The following is a 22,731-nucleotide window of genomic DNA, read 5'->3' as shown; positions in this document are numbered from 1 at the left end:
GGTGCTCAATGTCTAATTGCACACAGAACTACTGGTTTTGTACGGTTATATTAAGTTATATACAGCCTTTGATTATGATAATGCAGTAAAAACAAAAGTGAAAAGAAAGATGCGTTCAATAAATATTTTTAACGTGTTTGTGAATAAATCCAACCACCCCTGTGACAGATTTAATTTTCACTTGCCCTGATCCATGATGAGATGAGGACCATCTTGACGGCAGGGATTAGGCGGCGATCACACCGAACGCGTTTTTGCTGTTGGAGGCGCCTCTTTTGAATGGTTTTCTGTTGGCAGTGAGCGTTCTGCGCTCTGTATTATTTAGGGTTTCTGCTAATATGATAGTTTACTTAACAGCAAAAAACTAAGATGCAACACCGGTGACATCACTTTTCCACCGTGACACCGTCTCCACTTTTTTTTTTAAAGTATTCGTTTTTTTATTAAATATTTATTTGAATTGAATGGAAAATATCATTCTATATAATTTACTTAAGACGAGAGCATGCAATATAATTAAAAATGAACATAGCTTCAATGCGTCATATTTCATTTATCACGTGAGGAGTTCGCGCTTACATATAATAAACTGCGTAAAAGTTAAGCATGTTTGGCCGAGCCCGGGGCACTCCCCCTGGCCAGGGAGAGGGATGCTGAAAACAAGAGATGATGAAGGTAAGACTGCTTGGCTATTTAAATGGATTCTCTTGTAGTGCTTGGATACGGAGTGTGATTGCTGATGTTGAATTGGCCGTGTTAATTATCTGTGCGAGGAGTCGAATTTACAGAAAGAGAATGGTGGACAATTTATATATTTTGGGTTCAAAGTTTTTTTGTTTGTTTGTAGTTTCGTTGTCGTCCATTAAAACAATTGACGCCAAATTGCCAATTCCCGCAAAACTGAAAGTGAAAGTATAATACGCACGCATTTATAAGCTATTTAAAAGCAGAAAAAAGAGGAAACCCCCACCCCCACGGTGATACCGGTATTACCGGTGTTGTTACGTGCCGATTAACCGGTGGGGAAATTTCCTCATCGTCACAACCCTACTGTGCGCCTCGCGTTTTTAGAACTAAAAGACGAGTTCTGTGTTTTTATTTAAACCTAAATAAGTTCGTCTGTCAGTTGGCAGGCAGTTGTGGTCGCTTTATTAAAAGTTGTTGCTGTGTGCAGTGTGTAAAATAAAATAAAAATTGTTTTACCCTCCTGCTGACTATAGTGTCGTGCCCCTCCTAACCCATTCACACACACACATAGGCCTAGATGATTCGACTATCGGTCGACTATAGAAAGATTCGAAAAATTCTGATTCGACTATGAAAATTCATAGTCGGGGACAGCCCTAGTATATATATATATATTTTTTAATTTAATTTGCATTTTTATACATTTATGATATGTTTTATTAATTTATCATATATATGTTATACACTAAAAACATTTATACATATAAAAATAATAATAAAGGATATCTCTTACAGTAATTTTAAATAAATAAATAAATGCAGAGTTTATATATATATATATATTAGGGGTGGGCATAGATTAATTTTTTTAATCTAGATTAATCTAGATTAAATCTTGGAATTAATCTAGATTAATCTAGATTAAAATGGCTGATTTGAATTCTGCTGAAGGCATTCAGAATATGTGTGCTACCCAAATAATGACTAAAAGTAAGTCTTTGAGAATGGATCATAAAGCTCATAAAGCTGTTCTATGATCATTTGTTGGTGAGAATAAATTATGTTCAATTAGATGTACTTGTGTTTACTAACTAACTAACAATGAAATTCTTTTTTCTACCTATTAGATTGTGTTTTTTTAACGTCAACACCTACACAGCCCATTACATGTTACACCGTACTTTTATTTTGACAGGTTGCCTTGAAGTTTCTGTATCATACAGTATGATATGATGCTAGTTTTCTCAAATGAAACGGTAAAAGTGACACTCACAGCAGTTTGGGAGATTGAGTTTATCTGTTCATGTGAGATGAAAATGCCAAAAATTACCGGGAGCATCACGTCTGTTTCAGTATGCGTGTAGTAAAAGCTCGTCTCCATCATTCATACATACATACAGCTAGGCAAACGGAACATACCGGATTCATATTAAAACGTTCTTTTTGCATTTCAGTTTTCACATACACTAGTCCATATCGCGATTTGAATTAAGTGACTGACCAACATTTGATTTATGAATCCAAAAAACGACGAATTTACGTGGCATTTCGCTATAGTAGATTTGGTTTTTATGAATGGAGGACGACGCGATCCCGTCTGTGTTTTGGCGGAGGAGACTTAAACGCGCGAACATATTCTATAGTCTTCGGTATACATCCGCGTTAAACTATCAAGGTGAAAGTCATCATAGCTTGCGTAGTTTAGACCCAGCTCCCAACCCAAATTTGAGAATAGATTAACGGCGATATTTTTTTTATCGCGCGATAAGAGTTTCACGTTAACGCAGCACGTTAACGCCGATAACGGCCCACCACTAATATATATATATATATATATATATATATATATATATATACACACACACACATAAATAAATATGTTTGTAATTAATAAAATAAGTAAAAAAAAAAAAATATATATATATATATATAATTTGTAAATTTAATTTACATTTGTATTAATTCAACAAATGTTTAATAAATATTTTAATAAATACACACATTCTTTGTAAATTTGATTTACATTTTTATTAATTTATCATATATATGTAATACAATAAAACATTTATTGAAAAATTATGAAGGATATCTCTTACAGTAATTCTAAATAAATAAATAAATGCAGAGTTTATATATATATATATATATATATATATATATATATATATACATACACACACACACACATAAATAAATATGTATATAATTAATAAAATAAGTAAATATATATATATGTATGTATAATTTGTAAATTTGATTTACATTTGTATTAATTCAACAAATGTTTAATAAATATTTTAATAAATACACACACACTCTTTGTAAATTTGATTTACATTATTATTAATTTATCATATATATGTAATACAATAAAACATTTATAGATATAAAAAAATTATGAAGGATATCTCTTACAGTAATTCTAAATAAATAAATATAATTAATAAATATTTAAAGGTATATAATATAAAACCAGAAAAAAAAAATTAATATATCATATATTTTATTAAGTTACCGTATATATGTAATACAATAAAAAAAATCTACATATAAAAATAATTATCAAAGATATCTCTATTCTCTAATAGTATTTTCAATATAAATAAATAAATAAATATTTATAATTATAATTAATAAACATATATAATATATATGAAAATATATAATACATTTTGCATTTTAATTTTTATTAAATTATCAAATATATTTTATACATTTTTTATACATATGCGATACAATAAAAATATTAATATATACATAAAAATATGTGTATATAAATAAATATGTATATACGGTACCTGCATATACATGAAGATACATTATATTATATTATTATAATTTAATTTGTTCTCAATAATTATCAATAATATTGCTAATGTAGTTTAAAAACTTTTAGAAAAACTTAAAAAAAGATTTTAGATTTTTTTTTTAGGACAGTATGTTGTCCGTTATTTTTTAAAAGTTCATCATCAGGACATTTTCTTTTCCAAATTATAATATTTGTCCGAATTACAGCACATCGCTCTCTTTTTCCCTTAAATAGAGATGCTGTTGTGTGTTTAGACTGAAAGTTTCTGGTGTGTGTATATGAATTACACTCATCTGTGTGTGTGTGTGTGTGTGTGTGTGTGTGTGTGTGTGTGTGTGTGTGTGTGTGTGTGTGTGTTTCATCATTCCACATAAACACACACACAGACACAGAGATGAGACGGTGAGCTCTGGAGGTCATCTGCTGTATGATTTATACGTCCAGACAGCGCTGAACTAATGACACGAGCAGCGTCCGAACACAGCGTGCATCTTTCATTTAGCAAATAAGAAGGCATTTAGGTATCAACCTGAAGAACGCAGATTTCCCAGCATTCAACACTCACACACACACACACACACACTATACGGGGCTCCATGGTGTCTGTCTGGCCCATTTCCCAGAATGCTGCTTCTCTCCTGTTTTATAAACCTCCTCTTTCTCTCTCTTTATCTGTCTGTCTATCCATCTTTTTCTTTTGTCTACCTCAGTTCAGTTAATTCATTCTGTTGATTATGCATTTCACTCCGTTTTTCCGGTGTTTTATTCAGACAAAAATAATACTTTTTGTGTTTATTATAATTTATTTTTAAATGTAATTAATTTTAATTTATTTTGTTTTAGTAATTTATTTTATTTTATTTTATTTTATTTTTATTGCATTTTTATTTAGTTAGTTTAGTTAGTTTTATTTTATTTTATATTACTTATTTTGTTTTGCTCTATTTTTATATTTTATTTGATTATTTAAACTTTTAAGTTTATTGTGTTGTTAATTTAAATTTTATTTATGTGTATTTGAATTTGTTTTTAATTTAATTGTATTTTTGGTTCAAGTTTCTGTTATTTTATTTTATTATTTGTTTTTATTTTTTATTTTTTTTACCTAATAAAATAATTTGTGTTAATTTTAATTTATTCAAAAATTTTGATGCACATGTGCCCTTTTATGCACTTATATATATATGCACACTTATAGTTTGTTCTTTATTTGCATACAGAATTAATTAAAAACAGCTTCACTCCATTTTTCAGGTGTTTAATCCAGGCAAAAATAATACTTTATTTTATTTTTATGTTTTTATCATTTCTTTTTATTTTATTTCTTTTTTTAATTTTACTTACTTTTACTTATTTTTATTTTTGTGTTCATTTAAATTTTTTTTGTAATTAAATTTTTTTATTTAATTTATTTTATATTACTTTGTTATTTTGTTTTGCTCTGCTTTTATATTTTATTTGATTATTTTAATGTTTAAGCTTATTGTGTTTTAAATGTAAATTTAATTGTGTATTTAAATATATATTTAAATTATATTATTATATATTATATTATATAATATTGTATTTTGGTTCAATTTTCAGTTTTGATTTTATTTTATTTTATTATGTGTTTTTTATGTCTCGTATGTTTAATCCAGAGAGAAATAATACTTTTATATATCTTTTTATTTTATATATATTTAAGTTTACTTGATTAAATGTTCTTTATTTTTATTTTTATGTGTATTTAATTTTATTGTATTTTTGGTTAAATTTTCAGATTTTATGTTATTTTATTATTTGTTTTTATTTGATTTATTTTTATTTTGCTTAATAAAATTTTGTTTTTTGTCTCTTTTAATTTATTTTAACATTTTATTGCACTTTTATTTATTTAATGTTTTTATTTTAGTAGAGGCAATCTGAATGACATGCAAAGAAACCAGATGCAGTTAGTTTTGTTTTTACAGTATGTCATTTCTCTCTCTTTATCTGTCTGTCTATCCATCTCTTTCATTTGTCTACCTCAGTTCAATTAGTTCATTCTGTTGATTTGATGCACCATTTTTATGCACTTTTGTATATGTGCAAATTTATTAATAGATATTCTTTAGCTTATGCATTTTGCAAACAGAATTAATTAAAAGCAGTCTCGCTCTGTTTTTCCGGTGTTTAATCCAGACAGCATATGGTGTGGTGCTGTAATTCTCTATTAAACCCATTGTTGAAGAAGCTTTACCTCGACTGGGCCGGTGACGTGTGTGTTCAGGACATGCTCCATCTGTAGGCGTCATTCAGTAGTTCAGGTTATTATTCTGAGAAGTGATAAATCCCAAACCTAAGAGGTGCTGCTTCATATCAGCACTCATCCAGATCCAGAAATCACTAGCTGAGCTTCTGCAAATAGAAGAAACCATAGAAGAACGAAAAGCAAAAGCATTTCATGACAAAGACCAGACTTTCACATAGCCAGCATAAAGCCGTATTCAGGCCAGAAAACACCTATTTAGGAAGAGACTGAATGTCTGAATGCATGTAAAGCAGTTAGTTTTGTTTTTGTGTGTCACTTAGGAGGAAGTTTCTCTGTAATTAATATCTAGAAGTTGCTTCTTCAACAAGTGATTTCAGCCAGTGCTGTCAGTTCAAAGAAAATAATACTTTTTTGTGACCCTGGACCACAAAACCTACGGTGCCCGCCAGGGGACACCTTCGGTTCACTTATGTTTGTCGTGGCCACGACATATAAACTCGTGGGAACATGATATTATGTTGTGGCCACGAGATATTAATTCGTGGGAACGTCATATTAACTCGTGGGAACGTGATATTATGTCGTGGCCACGACAAACATAAGTGAACCGAAGGTGTCCCCTGGCGGGCACCGTACCAGTCATAAGGGTAAATTTAAAATTGAGATATATATCCTGTCTGAAAGATAAATAAATAAGATTTCCATTGATGTTGTTAGGATTGGAAAAAAAATAGTAACCCAGATACAACTATTTGAGTATCTGGAATCTTAGGGTGCAAAAAAAAAATTTTTTTTATAAAAAAATGTATTTTATTTTATTTTATTTTATGATATTTTATTTTATTTTAATTTCTTATATTTAAATTTTTGTGTTCATTTCAATTTTTGACATCTTATTACATTTTTATCTATTTATAGTTTTTATTTTGTTTTCCTTTTCATTTCATTTTATATAATTTTATTATTTTGTTTTGCTCTATTTTTATATTTTATTTTATTATATTTGTTTTATTTTATTTAAGTTTAAGTTTAATTTTATTTTTAATGTGTATTGAAATGTATTTTTAATGTATCTGTGTTATTTTAATTCATTTTTTTTTTTTTTTTTTTTTTTTTTTAATTATACTTAATTTAATTTGGTATTTTTCGTATTATTATTTTAATTTAGCATTTTAATTTATTTTGTTTTCATTTTATTTGGTTTTATATTCATTCTTATTTTATTTTGTTTGTATTATTTATTTATTTTATTGTTTTTATTTAAATTATTTACATAATTTTTTGTTCTTAATTACATTTTCTGTATTTTTATTATTTTAATGTAACATTTTTATTTATTTAATGTTTTTAAAAAAGGTTCTTTGTTTCATTCATTTTTATTCTATTCCATTTTATGTTTTTATTTTATTGTTTGTTTTTATGTTTTATTTTACTTAATTAAATTTTTATTTTTATTATGTTCAGTTTACTTTATATAGAAATTTTATTGCATTTTTATTTTAAAATTATTTTATTTTACTTTAGGTTTTATTTTATATGTTTTTACTTTTTTTCATTAGAATTGTTTTAGAATTTTTTTTATTTATAGTAGAAGAAACTCTAATGTCATTGTGGTTGCTATTGTTCAAGGTAGACCAGTTGCTTTCAGTTTTTGGCCCATGGGAAAGTCTGCATTTATCTTCTGTATGTGTGTGTGTTTGTATGAAGCATGAATGATTCAAATCATCTCTGAAGTCTTGTCTCTTTCATCGGTTCATCAGGTTGTGTTTTTCTCTGTTATTTATTTTCTTGTTCTTTTCTCAGCTGTTCCAACGGAAAAGTTCTCAGTGAAGCTTTGTTTTTTTTAAAAACAGCTAGAGGTCAACTTCCTCTTTGAGCACAGGTGGACTTCCTCTGATCGGATAAAACTGTATAGACTGATTCCAGATCAGTTGAGAGTTTAGATTCACTTTGTTAGTTTGTTGTAATGGCCCCCAAAAAACAGAAGAATTAGACTGTTGTTGAACACTTTGGCCTTTTGTGTGTGTGTGTGTACGTGTGCGTGTTCACGTTCATCTGTTTTTAAAGAACTGAGAACTGAACTGAGGGTCAATAAAGCACAAATGCTGTAGAAAATCCTTTAAATATCATAATTAAATGATAAATATACCAGCTCATGTCTGAGTGTTTGTTCAGTCATGCTTTAAGCGTCTTGATCGCTATGCTAGACACAACTGGACTCCTTCACCATTGACTGACTGTGTGGTTTTGTACCCATAATGCTCTCTGCTCTATAGGGTTTTATTCACACGCTGCATGCCTGCATTCCTCATTCAGTCCAGAAACTCAGCAATGAATACTAAACACATTCACACTCTTTCATTCATTCACTTACTCATTTTCTCACTGTCAGTCCTTCTAATCCCTTTCAGTCACTACAAAAAAAAAAAACAGGTTTTTAGCGTAACACACAGATCCTAACATCATCTTTAAAATATTGTATATGTGTGTGTATATATACACACACACACACACACACACACACACACACACTCACATACATACATACAATGTCAATTTTATAAATATGTCTATATATGGCAATATATGTATCTTTTTTAGGAATAATTAAAATTTTTCACAAATTCAGAAAATTATATAACTATATAAAAATATTTAAATTATTACAAAATGCATATAAAAATATGTATGCAAGTATCTTAATATATTGTAAAAATACATAATTTAAAATATATAAAATATACAAATAAATTATGTATTATAAATGTGTGTGTGTGTGTGTGTATATATATATTTTTTAAATACATATTTTTTTTTTTTTTTTTTTTACAAATATTTAACAATCTTACCAGAAATATATAAAAGAAAATTATTTGTATAAATATTACAATTATAATATCCATGGTTAATATTTGTAAAAAAAAAAAAAAAAAAAAAAATTATAATAAAATAATATTTTACATTTTAACCAGAAATATATATTTTTTTTATTTGCATAAATATTAAAATTATAATATTCATGGTTCAGCTTTGTAAACATATAAATAATATTTTACATTTTAACCAGAAGTATATTAATGTTATTTATTTGTATAAATAATTTGTGAATATATTTATATATAATATTTTTTATTGTGTATAATGTTTTCATATATTATATATAATTTTCTAAAATCAATAAATAAATTAATATTAAAATAAAAATAAAATAAAAAAATAAAATGAAACAAAAATACAATAAAAAAAAAAAATACACATGAATACAATTAAATTAAAGACAAATTTGAAATGAAACAAAATAATAAAATAAAATTTAAAAATAGAGCAAAATAAAAATAAATAAATAAAAATGTTATAAAATGTAAAAAATAAATAAATTGAACACAAAAATAAATTAAGGAAAATAAAAAAATAAAAAAACATAAAATAAAATAAAATAATAAAATAAAATAACACACGCACACATATAAATATATATGTTCTCAAATAAACATCAGTGTTATATATCTAAAATATATAAATATATTTAAATTATTACTAAATACATTTAAATATATTTATATTATATTATATTTATGTAAATATACATTTTAAAAACAGATAAATACAAAATTATACATATTTTATAATTTTTTTTACAAATATAACATTCTAACCAGAGCTATATAAATTGTATTAAATAGTATAAAATAAAAGGAAATAAAAATATGCAATAAATAAAAATGCAATAAAATTTGAAAATAAAATAAATCAAACACAAAAATAAAAATACAGAAAAATAAATTAAAGAAAATAAAAATTAAAAAACAATAAATAAAATAAAAGCAAATAATAAGATAAAATAACACACACAAATAAATATATATGTTCTCGAAAAAACACCGGTGTTTTAAAAGTGTCACAGAACCGTAGCATCAAAATTTTTCAGGAAGTCAAACACCACATGACTTGCACATAGGTTTGGAAAGTATTTTACATTTGTCACCTTTCAAAAAACCCCACTTAGAATCCATTTACACTATGTTATTCAAATACAGTCAAATGCAGTCAACCAAGTGAAAAGGACAGTGTTGTTGTTGTTTTTTTCATGTGCGATTGCACTGATATGAACGGTCTGCTGATGTTTGATACTGTCTGCCTCAGTCTATGTAGTAAACAGGATATTGAGTCTAATCTGTGTCATTAAGACAGATCTGAGCGTCTGACATTCACTACAGGTGTCCGTGTGTCTCTCAGACGAGACTATAGACAGCAGCTGAGACCGGACTCAAGAGTTATTACAAGCATTAATGCTACAGGAATTAATAAGGAATGTCCCAACTTCAGTCTCTGACATTCTGTCTTTGTTAACCATCAGCTTTTAAAATTGTTGCATGATTATGCATTGATATTCTCGAAGTTGTGACGTATTATTAAAGCGCTGAATGTTGTCTTCAGCTGATCTCAGACCTGCATGAGAAGCAGCTCTTTATCTAAATGTCACACTGAGCTCTTTGTGTGTGAGATGTTTGAGTGTTGGCCAAACGAACACTTTCCTGGAGTGCTCAGGCCGAGAGAAACACACAGACGGCCTCGAGTGTGACGACACACACAGAATATGCACAGAACATGCCAATATGGCTTCCTGGCAGCTCACACACACTTCCTCTCAGGTTCAGGTTTATATATACACACACAGATAATCCTTGTATCTTAATGAACTCCAAATGAGAGCTTCTTCATGTTCAGTTGTTCCTTGGTTGTTTGATCCTTCTTGAAAGTAGTGCATTTAAATTTGCATATATGCATGTTAAACTATGATGGAGCTTAATAAATTAGTGATAAATGTCTTTTTCTTTCTCTTTTACAGCATTTTCATGATGGACGGAAGGCACAGCAACAGGTCGAAGCCAGTTGGAAACAGCTGGAATCGGTGAGTTCAGTCAAGATCAATTATTAATCGGTACTTCTTATAGTAAATGAGCACTGGGAACAGTACCGTGTTATCAGATGGTAATACCACGGTACTTTTTGATACAATGGTCTCTAAAAGTCTGGGAGCACTAGTGAATAGGCTTTTATTTTGGATTATTTAATACAACATTTAAATACATTTTAATATGATGAAAATATAAACATTATTTAAAATGTTTTAATTGTTTAAAGTTATTTATTAACTTAAAACAGTGTTTTTAAGAATAATTTATTGTATTTATTTTGTAATAAAAAAATTGAACTTGCAGTATTCAATACAACATTTTAATAAAAATGTATATTATTAATAAATTCTATATATTTAAATTAAAATATATTATTTATTTCTGTAATATTTTACATTTAATTAAACTTTCATTGGTTAGTACAATATTTTAATACAAATTATGCTATTAAAATATTAAAATGTAATTCATTTTACAATAAATATATTTATTTTATTAATGTTGTTTATTTTATATTTTTAAATTTAATTATACAGTACAACATTTTAATATGAATTACATTATTAAAGTATTGCAATTAAATTAAATGTTTTTTAATTATTATTATTATTATTATTATTATTATTATGAATAGTTTATTTATTTTTTGTATTTTTCCCAATTTGAAGTTAAATTATTCAATATAATATTTAATGCATGTTAAATTATTAGTTAAGTAAATAATACATTCTCAAATTAAGTTGTATAATTAAAATATGATATTTTATTATTGTTATTTATTTAGTCATTTTTTAATTAAGCATTTATTATTCAATACAACATTTTAATACCAATTAAATGATTCAATTATTTATTTTTATTAATGTTTGATTTTTTTTGTATTTTTAAAAAAATATATACAGTATTTAAACTTAAATTGTTCAAAACAAGATTTTAATAATTATAATTTCTTTTTAGAAAGTTATTATAATTACATTTCATACAAAACTGCATTTTAATACAAATTAAGTTCTTAAAATATTAAAGTCAAATTAAATTATTTTAAAATTTAAATATTCTAATAGTATTAATATTTTATATAGTTTTTAAATTTAATCTTAAACTACACTCTCAGAAAAAAAGGTACAAAATCTGTCTCTGGGGCAGTACACTTTTTAAAGGTACAAATATGTACCATTAAGATGCTAATATGTGACCCTGGACCACAAAAACAGTCATAAGGTTAAATTTTACAAAACTGAGATGTATACATCATATGAAAGCTCAATAAATAAGCTTTCTATTGATGTATGGTTTGTTAGGATACGACAATATTTGGCCGAGATACATCTATTTGAAAATCTGGAATCTGAGGGTGCAAAAAATTCAAAATACTGAGAAAATCACCTTTAAATTTGTCCAAATTGAGCTCTTAACAATGCATATTACTAATCAAAAATTACATTTTGATATGTTTACAGTAGGAATTTTACAAAAAAATCTTCATGGAACATGATCTTTACTTAATTTCCTAATGATTTTTGGCATAAAAGAAAAATCTATAATTTTGACCCATACTATGTATTTTTGGCTATTACTACAAATATACCCCAGCGACTTAAGACTGGTTTTGTGGTCCAGGGTCACATATGTGAACTTGAGGTTTTACCTCCTATATTTTTAATGTACTGATGTGCACCTTTTAGTGGTAAATAAGGTACAAAAGTGTACATTTTGAAAGGTTCTCGTCCCAGTCACAGCTTTTGTACTGTTTTTCTGAGAGTGAGCTGTATACCATGCTACTGACTGCCATACTCACTTACTTCAAAATATACCATGGTATTACCATAGTAAATGTCCAAACAGCTTAGTTTAGTATATCCAGTGTGTGTGTGTGTGTGTGTGTGTGATCAGAGGGACGTCACACACACTGAAGCAGACAGGATATATCAAGACATTCCTCTGTACGCCCACTGTCTCAGAGTGTGTGCTGTTAGAGATGGATTGTGTCGTTGTTAGCGAGTGTTCAGGCTGTTTGTTGATTCAGTGTGTGTGAGAGAACGAGAGAGCGCTGCCTGTGTGTGTCCGTGTGTAAGAATGAGCTCATTGTGTGTGTTTGCGTGATCGGGTGATTCAATGGTCAGTGCGGACACAAATGTTGATTGTCCCTTCAAATAAATGAGTGTGAGAGCGAGATGAAGGATAAACACAGTGATAATAGATGAGCGTTTATTATACTGCACAACTTCATACATCTGTTCGGTGGGCTGTGTGTGTGAGTGTGCTAATTAAACTGAGAGTGTTCTGAACATCTGTAAGTACATTAAATGTCGAGCAGCATGTTCTGCCATGGTTTAACACGTGTGTGTGTGTGTGTGTGTGTGTGTGTGTGTGTGTGTGTGTGTGTGTGTGCGCAGTGTAAGAGGAAGTTTGAGCGGGATTGTAAAGAAGCTGATCGAGCCCAGCAGTACTTTGAGAAGATGGACGCAGACATCAACGTGACGAAAGCAGACGTGGAGAAGGTAAGACTGTCTGATAAGGAATCGTAGTCATGCAGGATTCCTGAAGAAAACCCCCACTAGTTTCTCCACTGGGAAGTTCCCTTTAACCGTGCTGCTGAGACAGAACTGATGATATAATCATGTAGAAACCACAAGTCACTTCATTATAGCCACATTCACACTGAATGTCTATCTGTCCTTCTATCTATCTTTCTATCATCTGTTATTGTATCATTGTATCTGTCATTCTGTCTATGGTTCTATCTATCATTCTAGCTATTGTTCTATCATCTATCGCTCTATCATTTATTTATTATTCCATCTATTGCTCCATCTCTCTTTCTTTTGTTCTATTTATTGTTGAATCTATTGTTCAGTCTGTCATTCCACATATCGTTCTGTTGTTCTATCATTCTCATTCTATCATCTATTGTTCTATCATTCTATCATTTATCGATCTATCGTTTCTTCTGTCGTTCTATCTATCTATCATTCTATCATCTATCGTTTTATCTATCATTCCATCTATTGCTCCATCTCTGATTCTGTATTTCAATCATTCTATTATTCTGCCATTTACCGTTCTCTCTCGCTCTATCATTCTATCATTTATCGTTCCATCTGTTGTTCTACTGTTCTATCATCTATGATTCTATCTATGATTCTATCATCTATTATTCTATCGTTCTGTCAATCTGTCTATCATTTTATCATCTATCGTTCTATAATTTTATCATATCTATCATTCTGTCAATTGTTCTATCTATCATTCTACCTATATCGCTCCTTCTGCCGTTCCATCTGTCATTCTATAATTTTATCGTTGTTTCTATCATCTATCATTCTATCGTTCCATCTATAGTTCTGTCCTCTATCATTTTATCACTCTCCCTGTCGTTCTATCTGTCGTTCCATCTATCATTCTATCGTTCCATCTATCATTCTATCGTTCCATCTATCATTCTATCTATCGTTCCATCTATCATTCTATCTATCGTTCCATCTATAGTTCTGTCCTCTATCCTTTTATCGCTCTCTCTATCATTCTGTCTGTCGTTCCATCTATCATTCTATCGTTCCATCTATCATTCTATCGTTCCATCTATCATTCTATCTATCGTTCCATCTATAGTTCTGTCCTCTATCCTTTTATCGCTCTCTCTATCATTCTGTCTGTCGTTCTATCTGTCGTTCCATCTATCATTCTATCTATCGTTCTGTCCTCTATCATTTTATCGCTCTCTCTCTATCATTCTGCCTGCCATTCTGTCTATCGTTCTATCTGTCGTTCCATCTATCATTCTATCGTTCCATCTATCGTTCTATCTATCTTTCCATCTATAGTTCTGTCCTCTATCATTTTATCGCTCTCTCTATCATTCTGTCTGTCGTTCTATCTGTCGTTCCATCTATCATTCTATCGTTCCATCTCATTCTATCTATCGTTCCATCTATCATTCTATCTATCGTTCCATCTATAGTTCTGTCCTCTATCCTTTTATCGCTCTCTCTATCATTCTGACTGTCGTTCTATCTGTCGTTCCATCTATCATTCTATCTATCGTTCTGTCCTCTATCATTTTATCGCTCTCTCTCTATCATTCTGCCTGCCATTCTGTCTATCGTTCTATCTGTCGTTCCATCTATCATTCTATCGTTCCATCTATCGTTCTATCTATCTTTCCATCTATAGTTCTGTCCTCTATCATTTTATCGCTCTCTATCATTCTGCCTGCCATTCTGTCTATCGTTCCATCTATCGTTCTATCTGTCATTCCATCTATCATTCTATCGTTCCATCTATCGTTCCATCTATCATTCTATCGTTCCATCTATCGTTCTGTCCTCCATCATTTTATTGCTCTCTCTCTATCATTCTGTCTCTTTCTATCTATCATTCCATCTATCGTTCTATCATTCTATCTTTGTCTCTATCTATCCATCTGTCATTCTATTGTCTATCATTCTATCATTCCATCTATCATTTTATCATTGTATCTATCATTCTATCTATCGTTCTATCATTCTATCATGGTCTCCATCTTTCCATCTATCATTCTATTATTTTATCGTTGTATCTGTCATTCTATCTATCTATCGTTCCATCCAGCGTTCTTTCATTCTATCTATCCTTCCATTTATTATTCTCTTGTTCTCTCATTCTATCTATCATTCTGTCTATCGTTCTGTTCTATCATTTTATCGTTCTCTCTATCATTCTGTCATTCTGTTGTTCTGTCTATCGTTCCATCTATCGTTCTATCATTGTCTCTATTGTTTCATTTATTATTCTATTGTTCTATCATTCTGTCATTCTATCTTTCACTCTGTCATTCTATGTATCATTCTATCTGTCCTTCTGATTCTATCTGTCGTCTATTTTTCCATCTGTTGTTCTGTAGATAGATAAATGATAGTTTGTGTGTCAGCTAGATGAAACTAATGTTTATAATTAATCTGATCGTGATTTCATTGCTGTCATCGTCTCACTTTGTTTTATTTAGCTTCAGTTTGGTTTATATAAGATGAAAAAGTGATAAACTGATAGAGACCGAATGATTCACATGTGTCTGTTTTTCCCTTCACTTCATCTTAACACATCCTTCACTGTCTCACACTGCTGCCGTGGCACTGTGTGGAAACTGGACCGTGTGTGTGTGTGTGTGTGTGGGGAGTCACACAGGACAGGCAACATCGCCTACGTTCTCTTTACTCATTTTTAATCGTTCTTTGTTCCAGAGCGTGTGCTAGGCAGATGTCTCTGTAATAGCTCGAACTGAACAAAAAGAAATTTCCAAAGTATTTAGATGTGGAAAAGAGCTCCTGCTTCCAGGAGTCCAAAATCTAGAGAGCAGTTTTGTCATTTAACGGTCAGAAAAAAATCCAAAAAGTCAGACACCAAGCCAAAGGCAAATCATTCAGATCTTATCCGTTAATGAAAACGCAGACGTTTCAGGGTCAGTAGTTACAACAGCTGCATTGGCTCAAGTAGTGTTAGACTGCATATAAAATATCATACTATTTCTGCAGTTTACAGTATGCATACGATGTACGGTATTTGAATTATGAATTCATGGAATACCTGGACGATGCATATAACCAGAGCACTGCAACCCACAATGCAATGCATCTTGACTTCCTCTTTCACTTGCACTGAAACACATAACTTGAAAGTAAGACAAAGCACACTTTTAATCTCTTTCATGACTCATTTTTTTATTTTTTCAGATTTAAAAATGTTAAAAAATAACCATATTTACTTTTGAAATAATAATAAACTAGACGTCAGTTACTGTATTAAAGGAGAAGTTCACTTCCAAAACAAACATTTACAGATAATTTACTCACCCCCTTGTCATCCAAGAAGTTCATATCTTTTTTTCCTTAGTCGTAAAGAAATTCAGATTTTTAGAAAACATTTCCAATATAATCTATATAATGGACTTCTATGGTGCCCCTGAGTTTGAACTTCCAAAATGCAGTTTAAATGCAGTTTTAAAGCCAAGGAAGAAGGATCTTATCCAGCAAAACGATCAGTTATTTTCTAAAATTTTTTGTCAATTTATATATTTTTTTAACCTCAAATTTCAGAATCGTCCTCCAACTTCAAAATCATCCTACATTGCTGCAGAAGTACCGACCCAGTGTTTACAAAGTGAATGCGAAGATCAAATTACCTTTACAAAATAAGAAAAAAAAAATGTAGGAGTTTTTTGACATACCTTAACTGTCATGAACCAGAATGCACAGAGTTGACACAGAGCTAGACAACACGAGCATTCGAGGTTAAAAAGCATGGGTGACATTTGACTCTTGAGTCAGGGGGAGCAAGAAAAATTTTTTTTTTTCAGCTGTAAGTATTAAAACAATGCCCTACCGTATTGCAGCGCATGAAAGAGTCAATTAGAGCACTGAATTTCAGCCTGAGCCGATGAGCATTTCAAATTTGTTTTATTTCATTAATTAATAATTTAAAGCTTTCTATAGATACATTTATCATGTATGTGAAGCATGTATTCGCTGAGTTTCGGTACCTTTTTTTTATGAAGCGCTCCTGTTCAAGAACGAGACGGCAGAAAGTGCATCATGTTTGCTTTCTTTATTTTATAAAAGCACTGTTTGTAATGTTTTGTTGAGTGCACACAAATAAAAGAACACCCTTCAAAGTTAGGAATTATGTTTTACTCTTACCTTTGTGTGCAAAAATTACAGACGACTGGTGCCTCCATGTCCTGCAAAGCGGCTTTAGCTTTCTCTGCACAAACTGGTTATGCACCTATAGCGCACATGTATCTAGGTTTAACGTTTAAACTAACATTTTTTAGAAAACAACTAATCATTTTGCTAGATAAGTTCCTTCTTCCTTGGCTGGGATCATTTAGAGCCCTTTAAAGCTTCATTTAAACTACATTTTGGAAGTTCAAACCTCCGGGGCACCATAGAAGTCCACTATATGGAGAGAAATCCTGAAATGTTTTACTCAAAAAACAATTTCTTTACGACTGAAAAAAAGAAAGACATGAACATGTTGGATGACAAGGGGGTGAGTACATTATCTGTACATTTTTGTTCTGGAAGTGAACTTCTCCTTTAATCATGCAACATATTGAGGCACTTTGCAAGTTACTATATGATAAATATAATTACAATTGCATAATTATACACTGTTTAACCTTTTTATTTTTTAAATAGTATGCATACTGTCCATTAAGCAGTAGGTTTGTATTTTATGAACGCATCCGGTATGTTTATGTGTTCAGGGGTCGTGTGGCTTTGACGCATGTTGCCTTTGTTTGATGTGTTGTCGAGCAGTTTGTGTTGATATCGCCGTCATGTTACGGTTTAGATTTGAGGACTAACTCATTAGTAGCCTAAGCTGACTAATTTGTATATGTGTTTTCTTTGAATCATGCCTTGAAGCGATGTTACCTGAAGGTAGGTGCACGGCGGCAGGTCTGTGTGTGTGTCTGTGTGTCAGGACACTGTTGCTTCCTGTCCAGCCATGGCCACGCCCACACGGCACACCTGCTGAAAGGCCACCCAATCACAGGCTTGGTTAATGTTTGTCTGCGCTGCTGCTCCACCAGTCACATCGCTCCAGGCATGAATATTTAAACGTGTAAACCTCAGAGCGTCCTGTTCTGCTGGTCCATATATAAATGTCAGCTCACCATATCACAGTTTATTAAGGAGGTGTGTGTGTGTGTGTGTGTGTGTGTGTGTGTGTGTGTGTGTGTTTAGGCATCATCAGTATCTGCTGGTTGCAGTGCGTCCACTGTATTACAACATGTTTAGTATAATATAAAATAATAATAATATAAATTGGTGCATATTCAGTAATTATTACATATCTTGGTACATATTAAATAGTAATATTTAGTTTAATATTTAATAGTAAACATTTATATAATATTGATAATTACAATGTGAAAAAGCATTTTAATATAAATAATTGTATAAATTATATCACTCAGATTTAGTAATATATTATTTATTATATTTATTTATATATTGTATATTATATGTATTTTTATATTTTATATTATAAATATAATGCACATATTTAATGCAATATTCTTACATTTAAGTGCATAATAATAAAAGGTTTTGTTTAATATTTAATAGTAAATATTTAAATAGCATTTCTAATTATATATGAAACATGCATTTTTAATATAAATATAGTTATTTATATTTTGTATATTAGTTTTTTATATCACTCACTGCTTAACATTTTTTCTTTAATATTAGAAAATGTAAAAGTAAGAATCATACATTCATACTTAAAGAATATTTCTAATATATCATTTGAAAATTTTCATTTTAAATTTCAAATTAAAAATTACAATGAAAAAATAATATATTACTTTATAATATTTATTTATATGTTGTATATTATATTTTTCATTTAGTATGAAATAAACTAATAAAGTTTTTAAAAAACGAAAAATCTATATATTTATTTTATATTTTAAATATTATGCAAATATTCAAAAGCAATATTGTTACATTTAAGTACATATTTAGTAATATTTATATAATATTTATAACTATATTATATGAAATGTGCATTTTGCAATATAAATATATTAGTTATTTATTTTAATTAGTTAATTATTTTATTAGTTTTATTTATTTTAAATAAATAAACAATGCAAAATTAATATATTGTATTTTTTCATGTTAAAATAAAGTATATAAAAACTATAAATAAATTTAATATATTTACTTTTATATTATTTATTATAAATATGTAAAATTTTGAATGCAATAATCTTATATTTAAATATTATCATGTTTAAAAACAAATTGAAATGCGCAAGCAGTGATATTTAGTAACAGATTACTAATTATTTAAAAAATCTAATTAAATAGATCAATAAATCTGTTAAAATCCCATTCATTTAGATAAATTTCCATTGAGAGCAAATATAGATTTAGAAGATATTTCTCTAAACTTCCTGTTGGCTCATGCACATCTTCTGCTGCTGAGCTGCTGGTGAAGTTTGAGTGTTTCCACGGCAACGCTGAACCTCAGATTAACCAGAGCGATTTCCTAGAATCGGATCAGGATGTGGTTATCATGACACTGCTTTCTCTGTATCGTTCTCTCCCTTAAACGATGCATTTAAAACCATTAGTATACCTGAGAGTTGCATTTTCTTCAGCAGCATGCATTAGTGTATTCCTTCAACCTGCAAGAGCTCTTGAGCTTGTGTAGGGTGTTTATATCTTGTAGTTTTACTTTAGCCTTTCACAAGTATGTCTTATCTGCAGTTTATATTTAATGTGTGAGTCTTTGAGGTTTGTGTGTGAATTTAAGAGAAGTCATTGAGTCTGAAAACAAAAGTGTGTTATTTTGAATGCACTTGATGCAGTGATAAAAGCAGCACTTTCATTTAAATGAGAGTTTAAACCAAGTAGCCCCTCCCACAGTGAAATCTCATTGGTTGAGAATCTCGTTCATCAGACGTGTTTGAATTGACCATACGAACGGAGCGTTCTTTAGAACTTAAGCATAATTATAAGCCAGCTCGTAAATTTCCGCTGAAGCTCATTTTATATGTGCTATATATAGATGGACACTATCATTTATCAAATATCATTTAAATGCGGAGCCTGGTAATCCCACGAGAGTACCTGCATAGTTGTACGTTTAAATGCTGTCAGCTAAACACTAGCATAACGTGTTTAGTCTAACGTAGCTAGATAGCAAAACTTCTTTTCAAGGACATCTTAATCGATTTCGTGATAATCAGTAACTTGCCTTCATAGTCATGAACACATTTTTAAAACCTTATAATATTTTAACACCTTTATTATTTTTCAACTGCCGTGCAATAAAATTCTCTTGAAAGATTCACTTTTTATTCATAAAGACGACATGGAGAAAAAAAAAGTCTTTTCACGGAAAACATTGTCGTTTTTAAAATAAAAATGATATGAAATTACCAATATAACCAGAAGATGGCAGCAGAGGATCAATCATTTGCTAAAGCTGCCATTTCAACTCCCTAGTTTTTTCAAGACGTCTTGCTTTTCGATTTATTATAAAATCACTAGTATAATAAATTGTAGTACTTTTATCACACTGAAGTATATAGTAGAGCAAGTGCACAAAGTCATAACAAAATAAATAAGCTCAGACACAACAGCCTATAAGGGTGAATTTTTAAAATACTTTTATATAGTTCACTAAAAACTAGTTAAATATTAATGGTATAAGAAATAAATATGAATTCAATGCTTTCAATATGAATCGATATGAATTTGAAATATTTTATATAATTTAATAACATCTTTTAAGCTTTAACTTGAACTGTAAAAGTTATTAAATAGCCTATATTTAACCAACACAAACTTGTTACTGCTCTGGTTTTGTTACTCTGAATTTAGTCTGAATCATTTAACGCACAGCTCTTTTTTTCGACATCGGCTTGCCAGATGTTTCGTCCGGTTATTACCGTCAATCATAGCAATGACTCGTGCATATTTAGCCGCTTTACTTGCATATTTTTAAACTCTTTTGTCATTCTTGAAACGGTATACATGGATGTTTGGTCCTCTTGGACAAACAAAACTTTTCTTCGATTGTGAATGGATTATGTAGAGAAAACGAGCAAAGTACACTCATATTACGGCACAGTACAGTTCACCAGAAGCGACTTAGCTGGCTTGTCTAAAACAAGGAAGTAATCCGTGCATGTGGTCAGTTGCTTATGACTAGAAAAAACTCAAAAGCATTTATTTGAATGTAAATGTTGTTGCAAGAATGTTGGAAGATGCAAAAATTGTGAAATCATGTGTCTTTTTTAGTGTATATGTTGAAGTCTGTGTGGCTTTTATGACTATAATTAATCAAATTGCTTTTAAAAATATTGCATAGTCAGTAATATTTCATTTTCTCTCCCTTTTTAGGCACGGCAGCAGGCTCAGATGAGACACCAGATGGCTTCTGACAGCAAGAATGAATATTCCTCATACCTGCAGAAGTTCAACCAGGAACAGAACGAACATTATTACACCATCATCCCTAATATTTTCCAGGTGCACGCACACACATAGAAACATCCACTGAGAATGAATTACCTACTAATATCATAATTTATTTGCATGCACTGGCTGCATTATTTCTGAATTCACTATTGTGAATAATGCAAACAAGGTAACAGTTTAAACACACCCCAAAGCGATTTGCATGCTGCGATTCCTGATCTCACAGCTCTATATTCAGAAATACACACACTAACTCTTCATCTATGTGCTTGTGTGTGTGTGTGTTGTGAGCAGAAGATCCAGGTGATGGAGGAAAAGAGGATAGAGCGGATGGGTGAATCTCTGAAAACGTTTGCGGAGGTCGACCGGCAAATTCTGCCTATCATTGGGAAATGCTTGGATGGAATAACACAAGTGGCCGAGTCCATCGATCCCAAGAATGTTAGTAACACTCTCATACAGACTTATTTGTAATTAATCTAGCGCCCCTTTCTGTTCAAAATACCCCTTATTCTCTTAAAAAAAACTCAGTTGAACAAGACATTAGTGATCTCATTACCTGATTCCAGTAGTATATAAGTAGCATCATTTTCATTGAAAAGGAAACTGTTTTAATCTACCATTCAAAAGATATATTTAATGTTTTTAAAAGAAGCCTCTTATGCTCACCATAATCTCCTCTGATGCATCTCTGAAATGTTTTCTGTCTTTTTTTTATTAATTACTGACAATGCAAGTGCAGAAAGTACACATTTAAAAATAATATTCTGCATATGAAACTGCAAGTAGTTGTTATCTCTGACTGTACAGTAGCTTTTCAGGACAAAGCATCTCCAGAAATGACCTAAACCTGACAAAACCTCCTTTTGGAGACATCCTAAAAATGAAAAAAAGATATATTTTTGGGGGAAGGATTGTTTTGTAGCAATACTAATTAGCTTATTTGTAATTTATCTCCAAAGCAGGGTTATTATTATTGACTAAAACTAAAACCATTTTCGTTACTTGAAAAAATTGAAATAAAATGCATATAGCAATAGCCAACAATACATTATATGGGTCAAAATTATCGATATTTCTTTTATGGCAAAAATCATTAGAATATTA

The 22,731-nt window shown here is 30.0% G+C and overlaps 1 protein-coding gene across 1 annotated transcript in view; it reads left to right on the top strand.

The window, feature by feature from the left end:
• The window catches only part of LOC141292086 (formin-binding protein 1-like), a 54,585-nt gene that overhangs the window by 724 nt on the left and 31,130 nt on the right, over positions 1-22,731 (top strand). Inside the window, exons 2-5 of the mRNA XM_073824047.1 lie at positions 10,579-10,641; positions 13,045-13,149; positions 21,547-21,675; positions 21,919-22,065. Coding sequence (XP_073680148.1) covers positions 10,579-10,641; positions 13,045-13,149; positions 21,547-21,675; positions 21,919-22,065 — 444 coding nt within the window. The remainder of the gene's footprint in view (positions 1-10,578; positions 10,642-13,044; positions 13,150-21,546; positions 21,676-21,918; positions 22,066-22,731) is intronic.

This window comes from Garra rufa, chromosome 19 (assembly GCF_049309525.1).
Source record: "Garra rufa chromosome 19, GarRuf1.0, whole genome shotgun sequence".
In the NCBI taxonomy this organism is placed as follows: Eukaryota; Metazoa; Chordata; class Actinopteri; order Cypriniformes; family Cyprinidae; genus Garra; species Garra rufa.
Note: the sequence above shows the minus strand (reverse complement) of the source record. Positions and strands in the feature narration are given on the sequence as shown.